The 9,813-nt window shown below is 38.7% G+C and overlaps 1 protein-coding gene across 1 annotated transcript in view; it reads right to left on the bottom strand.

Annotated features, from left to right (window-relative positions):
* Positions 1–3,131: 3,131 nt before the first annotated feature.
* smc3 (structural maintenance of chromosomes 3) overlaps positions 3,132–9,813 on the bottom strand; it is a 29,330-nt gene continuing 22,648 nt past the window's right edge. Inside the window, exons 25-29 of the mRNA XM_023333986.1 lie at positions 8,496–8,708; positions 8,220–8,411; positions 7,041–7,218; positions 5,488–5,594; positions 3,132–4,115 (exon numbers count right to left, since the gene is read on the bottom strand). Coding sequence (XP_023189754.1) covers positions 4,044–4,115; positions 5,488–5,594; positions 7,041–7,218; positions 8,220–8,411; positions 8,496–8,708 — 762 coding nt within the window. The 3' untranslated portion in view covers positions 3,132–4,043. The remainder of the gene's footprint in view (positions 4,116–5,487; positions 5,595–7,040; positions 7,219–8,219; positions 8,412–8,495; positions 8,709–9,813) is intronic.

Genomic DNA, 9,813 nt, shown 5'->3' with positions numbered 1-9,813 from the left:
ACAAAGCCAAAGTGAATTTATTGGTTTTCTTGAACGCTGCCGACCAATCAATGCTCTGTGTTTGGGAGCGTCGCGTGGCGCAGAGGTTAGAGCGCGCGCCCCGTAGACAGATTAGACGCGACTCGTTACTGTGAAATAAAGGCAAATAGGGCCGAGTGATACCTGTGGCTGTACTCTGAGTGTGTCGCCGTCATTTCCTGTCCATTTGGCCGGGAAACTACGGGTAAAAAAACAGCGTATCAGAACATACGTCATGCTCCCGTGTTATATCCGGTATCAGTCCCCCTTCTTACGTTGGTCCCAGTTTTCTCAAATCCAAAACGTGGCAGGAATGCCGTGGATATAGATACAAACTTCACCATTAGTATCAAATATCCTGCACAGGCGTCAATCATGGTAGATATGGCTGCTTGGTCACTGCAATAATATTAACTTTTGCTGATGTGTTTTGACTGTTTCTGTTGTCCTCTAGTGACTGAACGTTTCTTTTCTCTTGTGTTTTCGCCTTTCTAATAAGCTCTGTTTAAAAGAGCCTCATGGGAGAAATGAAAGGAGGACTATGCAGCAGCAATTCATCGTCCTAATTAATCACACCCGGTTGTCATGTCACTCATTCACCCTCCCAGTAATTTACCTGTCAGTTTGCTACAAGACTCTTCTGTTCTTCACTAGTTTCCGCCATACTGGTCTCCAGTTGTTTCCTGCAGGTTATTCTTTACCATATAAATGAGGCTGCCGTTTTCCTGTTCGCTCTGGTCCAATTCCACCATCAAATGTGACATTCTTGCTCCTTAGCATCTGGTTAGCAAACCATGAGCCTTTTCCATTGGGCTCAAACAGAAAATCAATTCGGACCAAGCCCATACCTCTTTATTCCCCAGTGGCTCTGTCTAATCCTCTTTTGTAATAATAATAGAGAATTTCTCAGATTTATTTATTATTTTACTTCAAAATCAAAAGTGAACTGAAATCAACTTATTTTTATCATGAATGCTGTAGCATTTTACCAACAGACTAATAATTGCATTGGTTTGTTCATTAGTCGCTATGCCAACTGAGCCACATAATGTTCTTTACCGGACTGCTGTACAGGTTAATAATAAAATATTTGCATGAACTGCCACAACTCTATTATGCAGTTATTTTAATATAATGAAATCTGCTTTTCTGTTGGCCCTAATCTGTAATTGTCAGCTAATGCAGATAAAATATTTACAAGCTATAACCTCTTGAAACATCAGGCTTCCTAATGTTAATGTGATGGACATGGATAAGGAGTTTCCATTTATTTAAACATGCCATAGAATTTGGTTAATTTACATTTCAAATGTTTTAGAAAAGCATAAAACAACAAAGAAATATAGGAGTGAAATCAGAAGTGTGACAACAGCTGGCTGGTGAGAAAGGTGTGGTTGTTTTTATTTTTATTTTATTTTTTACACATGTGGAGCGAATGAGTTTTAGTTTTAGTTGAAGAAAAGAGCAAGGTTTGATGCATTGACAAGGCGCAAAGTTTTAAAAAATAGCATAAAGTTTTATCCCACATTAATAACTTTGTTTACACAGCACATGTTTAGAAATGGTACAAAATAGTACCACAGTATAGTACCACTCCTGGTACCATGTAAAGTTCTAGCAGCGCTCTTTATACTAGCTTCAGCTAACTTTTTATTTTAGGAGCTACTCTATGGTTTTTATCTACATTCTAGTTCTTGAGCGCCCCCTGAGGGTCGATTCTTTATTACACTCTCTTGAGAAAAATAAAAAACGTACCCATCAGTCCAAAACTAAAAATAATAGAGAGCAAAATGCGTCCTGCATCAATCAGACAGGGCTCCACGATGCGGCACAGCTTCTGAACACTGAACCGTCGTGTACTCTGCTCTTAAAGGTTAGACCGACTCCTTGGCGCCTCGCCGCGCCGCCGGCCAGGATGATTCGGAGGTCTGTGGTATTACAGCAGTGACCCTTGAGGCCGTCGCTGGAGGTCACAGGCTTTCAGAGAGGCTGCCAGTACAGGGTGATGTTACACGAGAATGAAAGGAGCTCCACTGGTACGCTTTGAATACGCAGGATAATGGACCTAAATATCAAAACATAACGTCACTGCAAGGCCAGCGAAATGTGCGCCAGACGCTGGCTCTGAAGTTAAAAGGATTATGTAAAGGGAAACTGACTGGGAAAGGCAAGTTAGGTCTTTCAGCATGTTTTAGTGAGTAGCTAATAGAGGAGCATCTGAATAAATGAGAACATCTTTCAAAAGTTAATTTAGTACATGTGCGACTCATAAATTCACAGCGCCGAACTGGGCGACAACCTAAAAATATACATTTCCCACTATTTATTTAAAAATAAAAATATTGTTGCATAACTGTTGGTATTTTTAAGTAAATTTCTTTTACAACAATGAATAAAAAAGGTATATTACTGTACATGATTTAGTGAGTCGTTTAATTACTTCATATTTATTTAATTTTGTCCCAGTTGACCCTATGGAGACTCCAGAGGTCGCATCACTTTAAATCATTTTGTGACCCCTCTACTATGACCCAAATGAGGGACTCAACCCCCACTTTGAGAACCCCTGATTTAAATAAGTAAATAAATTCACATCATAAACTTCTTTCTGAATGTTAATTTTAACGATTATTGCTTATAGGTAATCAATTTTTCAATTTTCACTAAAAGCAAAAAAAAAGTGAAAAGCAAGTTATGGTCTAAACATTTATGGTAAAATCTTGACTTGAAAATGGGTTTTTGCTTTGCAATGCATTTACAATATATACAATTTACCACCAAAGTTATTTTACATTCACAGCACATATCTGGCTACTAATAAAGATTTAACAGTGTGAAAAAAACAAACAGTTAAATCAAATTAAAGTTGAGAAACTGAATTTGGGATCACATTCAAAAATAAACCTCATCTAAAATATCACAAACAAATCTATATATTGTTGCTTTTAAAACTGAATTACTAAAATAGTCACTTTTCTTATGCTAACATGCCTTTTTAGAAAAAAAAACTTCCAAATAAAAAAAATAATAAAATCTCATCCACTGTCTTGAGGTCAGGCGTTAGCTGCAGCGCCACCTTGTGGTCTTAGAGGAAAACTAACAAAACAATGAACTTGCTTTAAAACCTTTTATTATTTTTTATAAGCTTTTTCAATAACGTAAAAAACAGAACATTTCAAAATCAGACTGGGAAATAAAAGTACAACTACTGAGAAGTTTATTTCCAAATAAAAATATGAAAACTTGGACTTAGTGCGGTATTAACAGGCTGCTTTACCCAAACCCTCAACCTGCTTAAACATCAACTCAGGTGGATAACTTCAGTCCAGACGGGGAAATTAGACAAAGAGGAATATAAACTTTTATTCCACTGACCTAAAGCAAGAAGTTACACAATACAGTGATACCTTATCAGGGGAAGGTATAACAATCTAAACACTAACAATCATTGTTTCAAGAGTACAAGCGGGATATGTTACAGAAATTTAGAAAATACGAATATATATGAACGCTGCTGTTCAATAGCTGTCACCGAAAACAAGCTGAGCCCCCCTCCCCTTCGCCCCGTCTTCTCACAAACGCATGTCTCACAAATCTTAAAAGCAACATTTTAACTCAAGTCGTATCAAAACAGATTCGTATGTACAAAAGAGGAGCCGTTAACTGTCTCTACCTCATCCAACGTCAGCTTCAGTGTTTGAAAATGTGTCACAGCAACACAAACTCAATGAGCTCTCTGTGTAAAGAGTAACTAAACTTTATGAAGTTGGAGGTCGGGTGTGAAATTTGGGTTCAGGGATCGGACAAACAGAAACGCCCCTCACTCAGATTCCTTTTATTCGTCTCTCCTCGTCCTCATTTATGCATTTCGGGATTTTAACACGTCTAAACTCCAACTGTGAGAAGCAAAAGATTTTCGGAGTTTAATCTCCAACAAAAGTAAAAAGTAAAAACAACAGTCTGCAGACATGGTGGATTATTTCAGTGTGTGTGTGTGTGGCCCTCGACGTCGGAGGCAGAGCGCGTTAACCATGGGTGGTGTCGTCCTCCACAAAGTCTTTGGCCTGCTCCGCTGTGATCACATCGATGTGACTCACCTTAAAACACAAAGACACGGAGACACTTCACAACCAATCAATGCCACTCTGACGAAGCACCGATAATTCAGGTTATGAAACATTAAACGCTGAAGAGTCTCTGGCAGAGCAGGTCGGTAAAGAACAGATGGAAAACCTTGTTTATAGAAGTTCTGCTGAACTTGCTGAACTTTTGTGGAAAAATGATTAAAGTAGACAGAGTAAGATAGAAGGCTCTGATTGGATGAAAGCAGCTTTATAGCTTTTGTTTCAGTTCAAGTTACAAGAAAATGTGTGGTTTTTTTTTAAAAAAAAGGTTTTTGCAAGTGTTATTAAAGTACTTTTAAGACCAAATTACTTAGTGAATTAAGCTAATTCAATATAACTTTAACACCAACTCGGTGGCCCATTATTACAGCATTTATCCTTGTTGGATTTCAGACAACTATTAAAATCCTAGTTTTGCACAAATTAAAGAAGATAGTATGTGTAATTATAGTGTCCTCGTATGAAATACTTAAGACTTTACTAAATTGAGATTATTAAATTTAAGACATTATGGCTTTTTAAGAACCTTTAGAAACCCGGTAGAGTTTTTTTATTATTATGTTCTTGAAAAGCAAAATTTGTTTTGCTTTGTCTTTTAGGACATGAGCTCTATGAACTCCGACTTTGGGAAATTGTAGCTTCTGCTGAAGTGAAAAACAGAGGTAACAAAGTCTTAAGTTCAGAGTATAGAAATTATCAGATTTACTTATATATATATATATATATATATATACACAGTACAGACCAAAAGTTTGGACACACCTTTCTAATTCAATGGATTTTCTTTATTTTCATGACTATTTATAAGGCAATAAATCCCACTTATTAACCTGACAGGACACACCTATGAAGTGAAAACCATTTCAGGTGACGACCTCTTGAAGCTCATCAAGAAAATGCAGAGTGTGTGCAAAGCAGTAATCACAGCAAAAGGTTGCTACTTTGAAGAAACTAGAATATAAGGGCTATTTTCAGTTGTTTTACACTTTTGTGTTTAGTGCATATTTCCACATGTGTTATTCATAGTTTTGATGCCTTCAGTGTGAATCTACAATGTCGATAGTCATGAAAATAAAGGAAACTCATTGAATTAAAAGGTGTGTCCAAACGTTTGGTCTGTACTGTATATATATGTATAAATTTAATCTCCCCTTGAGCTGTCTGCTTTGTTTGAAGAGTCTTCACCACCTTTTTTAGGTTATTTAGCTAACATGAAATTCAAGGGGTCTTGAAATTACAGATTTAATATGTTTAAGAGAATCAGAAAGCAACCTTTATGAATAATTAAATGAAATAATTTGCTTAAAAGAAAATAACCGTCTTCCAGCAGAGAGGAGCGCCTCACCTTGTTCCTGAATTTGACTCCGTAGAACTTGTCTGCCGACTCCAGCAGCTCCGGCCTGAAGGTGGTGGTGATGAACTGAGCGTGGCCGGCCAGCTCCACAATCATGTCTGTGAAAGATATAAAACGAGGCCTGATGTGCATCTTTCCAGTTGTTTGTATTATAAATATTACTGTATCTATGCTAGACGCTGCATATAGAAAGAGATCAAATACAATCTTTGAGAGTTCCCACAAATTTTCTAGATACCAGAAACTGTTTTTAGGTGCTGAAAGTTAATGGTTCTGATTACTCCAAATATTTGCTTTCTTTACACAGCAATCCCATTGGTGTCACCAGTTTATCATCTCTGCCTCTAAGAATTTACATCAGAGAAAACATTTCTTTTAATTGAAGTCAAAGCCTCAAACAAAGAATAAAACTGAGTTGTTAAATAAACTATATAAATTAAAACTATACTAATCTAAACTATAAATAAAATACTTTGCTAAACAACAAACAACCCCTGCACTCAATCATTCTTTTATTTTATTTTTTTTAGAAATATTGATAATTTACAACATAGTGTTAGGGCCAGGCTAAGAAAATATAAACAATTTTCTTAGCATAAATAGTCATAAAATTAGAAACTAGAATCATGTTATAATATTCTAACTTTATTTTCTTATTATTTCAACTTTTTTCATAAAACTTTACTCTCAAAATATCATAATTTTTTTCCACTTAGTACAACCCAAATACTCAGTGGTAATAATCTAATGGGACCAAAAGGGGAAAAAAGAAAAGTAAAAATTTCACTAACTGTCAGTTTTTTCTGTGCACAAATCACTAACTACATATATAAAAATACATTTTATATATATATATTTCCAGGCGTGCCGTGGTGGCGGAGGGGTTAGCGCGACCCACATTCAGAGGCAACGTGGCCTCAACGCGGCTGTCGCGGACCCGACGACATTTACCGCATGTCTTCACCCCTCTCCTTCCCCCTTTCCTGTCAGCCTACTTTGAAAAAGGGACACTAGAGCCCACAAAAAAAAAAAAGACCCCTTGCGGGGCGGAGAAAAAGAAAAAAAATATATATATATATATAGTACAGACCAAAGGTTTGGACACACCTTTTAATTCAATGAGTTTCCTTTATTTTCATGACTATTGACATTGTAGATTCACACTGAAGGCATCAAAACTATGAATAACACATGTGGAAATATGCACTAAACAAAAAAGTGTAAAACAACTGAAAATACCCCTTATATTCTAGTTTCTTCAAAGTAGCAACCTTTTGCTGTGATTACTGCTTTGCACACACTCTGCATTTTCTTGATGAGCTTCAAGAGGTCGTCACCTGAAATGGTTTTCACTTCATAGGTGTGTCCTGTCAGGTTAATAAGTGGGATTTCTTGCCTTATAAATAGTCATGAAAATAAAGAAAACCCATTGAATTAGAAGGTGTGTCCAAACTTTTGGTCTGTACTGTGTATATTTCCAGATAATAAATGCAATATTTCCCCATCCCTAATGGGCATCATAGCAGATGATGTCGCTTGTTTACCTGACACAGCCTTCCTGTGCTGGGCGTCGAGGGCCTGGTCGATCTCATCGAACAAGTAGAAAGGAGCTGGGTCACACTTCTGGATGGCAAAAATCAGAGCCAGAGCCACCAGAGACTTCTGACCTCCGGACAGCTGCTGCATCTCCCTCATCTCCCCCTGCTTCCCCGTGAACGACACCTGCAAGGCAGACACACAAACCCACCAATCTCACCTGATGCTTCCCGTCTTAATGAACAGTAATCTGTTTCTGTGGGCCCAGACAAAGAACCGGCGCGGCTGTGACGGCTTTCATATGGATCGGGATAAATTTAGCATGAAGAGAGCCGCGCATTACTCACTGCATGAATAACTTCACCTTGGTTCTGCTTTGAGGGGACGGAGCCGTGATGAGGGACGGTTTTTGTTTCCCCAGCAAAAACCACGCAGATACACTCAGAAAACTTTTATACATTTATACAAAACCTACATATCACAGGGTTTCTGCAGGTTTCACTACCTTAAATTTAATACTTCTAAAATTAAATTAAGAGTTCATTATGAATTAAATTTAAGATCTGTATCGTGTCATAAATGAACTAAAGAGACAACCTTAAACCCCCATGTTTTTTTGCACAGAATAAATGTAGCATCGTATGGCGATAAATTAGGCTTAAATTATGAGAGATGCAAAAGACCTTTCAGCTAGTTAGCTTTTGTTTTTGCTTGCTAGCTAGCTAGTTTTTCTCCTCCCTCTGTTTCCACTGCAGGAACCAGACGCATTGGTTACTGCTAATATAGATGCTAATATACCTTGCTAAATAGCAAGGTATATTAGCATCTACAGTAGTTACCACTAATCTCAACCGCCTTGAGTCACAGAACACAGTGAAGAAACGATTGCCACAAGGGGGAAAAAAAAGAATGTACACGATTTAAATAGTCCTCCCATCGCAAAATTTAAGACCTGTGATTAACATATCTAAGACAAACTTACCTTTTTGTAAATTAATTTAAGACTTTTAAGGCCTCAATTTTATATACATGAATTCAGGACATTTTAAGACTTAATGAGGATACACAGACTCCCTGTGTCGACATTTCCAGACGCTTTTTGTTCACAATCAGGAGGTTTTAGCTCAGATTACCATTACCCGATATGTTTGTTCTCAGTACAGCAGAATGAAATGACTGCTCCTTACTCTGATGCCGACTCCTGTGAACTGGTCCACCGAAGGAACGCTGCTCTGGGATCCGGATCCCCTCTCGCTGCCTTCTCCCCCCTCTCCCTCGTCCTGGGACTGGCTGCCTTCGGCGTCGCCCTTCTTCATCACCAGCGTGGCTTTGCCTCCCGGGACGAGTTTCTGAAAAACCTCGCTGAAGTTTTTCGACACCTGAAAGGAAAGCATCGGGGCCATTATCATGCTTTCTTGTGGCGCTAAGTGGTTTTCGTCCGCGACTTTGCGATCTGCTCACACCTGCTTAAAGGTGAGCTGGATGGCCTCGTATTTGCGCAGCTCCAACACGTTCATGAGCTCCATGATGGATTTGTAGCCACGATCCAGCTCGTCCTGACGCTTGATTAGCTTCTCCTTCTGCTCGGAGAAGTTGACGAACTGATCCAGGGCCTTCTTGTTGACGTGGCTGTACTTCTTCAGCTCCGTGTTGCACTGCTCCAGCTTCCTGAAGAGCTGTTGGAGCAAAAACAAAACAAAACATTACATCATGTCTTCATTAGCAGCTGCTGGAGGCGTGCTACGGTACAGATTTGCAGGGGGGTGAGGGGGGGCGATAATTGATTTATTTAGGCTCTGCCTCATTTCACTTATCAATTTACATGGCGAAGAGGTGGAAAAATAAACAACATAAGTACATGGCTTCTGCAAGTCTCACCCAATCAAATTTAAGACATTTTAAGACCACTATGAATGAAATTTAAGACTTGTAATGCAACAAAAGAATGGGAAACTATTCCTTTCCTTTAAATTTCTTACCCTACTTGTCATTATACTGCATCTGTGGCTCTTCATTCTCTTTTGGTTTCATGCTCCTTCTCAGTTGTATTTCCCTTCATTGTAACAAATTTGCTGATGTAAAATTCTTAAACAGGGAAGACTGGGGTTTAAAATCCACTAAACTTGCGACTTCAAATGCTGCTCCTAAACTAGTGCTAGTAGCAGCAGCCCCGACATTTTCTGGTGAGCTAGCCAGAAGATCAAGGCGGACATTTCTGGGGTCTGTTTGTGGCTCTTAGCAGCAGTTTTGCGCTTCTCACACTGCATATTTGTCTCTACAGTTTTAATCCAAGTAGTGCCAAGTTGTTGGGTTTTTTTACGCAGCGAGCATCTTATGGGTTAGCAACAGACGTTAGCCTGTGGCGAAGATTAATGTTGTCCAGCCAATCAGCGATAAATTTGCACTTAATAGATGCAAAAAAGCTAGCTAGCTGGCAAGGGTGTATTAGTAACTAGTTACCAGTAGCCTCAATGTAACACAACTTAGATCAGGGGTCTCAAACTCCAGTCCTCAAGGGCCACTGTCCTACAGTTTTTAGATGTGCCACAGGTACAAAACTCTGGAATGAAATGGCTTAATTACCTCCTTCTTGTGTAGATCAGTTCTCCAGAGCCTTAATGACCTAATTATTATATTCAGGTGTGGTGCAGCAGAGGCACATCTAAAAGTTGCAGGACTGCGGCCCTCGAGGACTGGAGTTTGAGACCCCTGCCTTAGACTTTATCCTTCACAGAAAAGTAAGTCATTTAATACGAGATTAAATAGTCCTGCCACTACAAA

Source organism: Xiphophorus maculatus, chromosome 5, assembly GCF_002775205.1.
Source record: "Xiphophorus maculatus strain JP 163 A chromosome 5, X_maculatus-5.0-male, whole genome shotgun sequence".
Classification (NCBI taxonomy): Eukaryota; Metazoa; Chordata; class Actinopteri; order Cyprinodontiformes; family Poeciliidae; genus Xiphophorus; species Xiphophorus maculatus.
The sequence above is the reverse complement of the archived record's forward strand: the minus strand, read 5'-3'. Positions and strand labels throughout refer to the sequence as shown.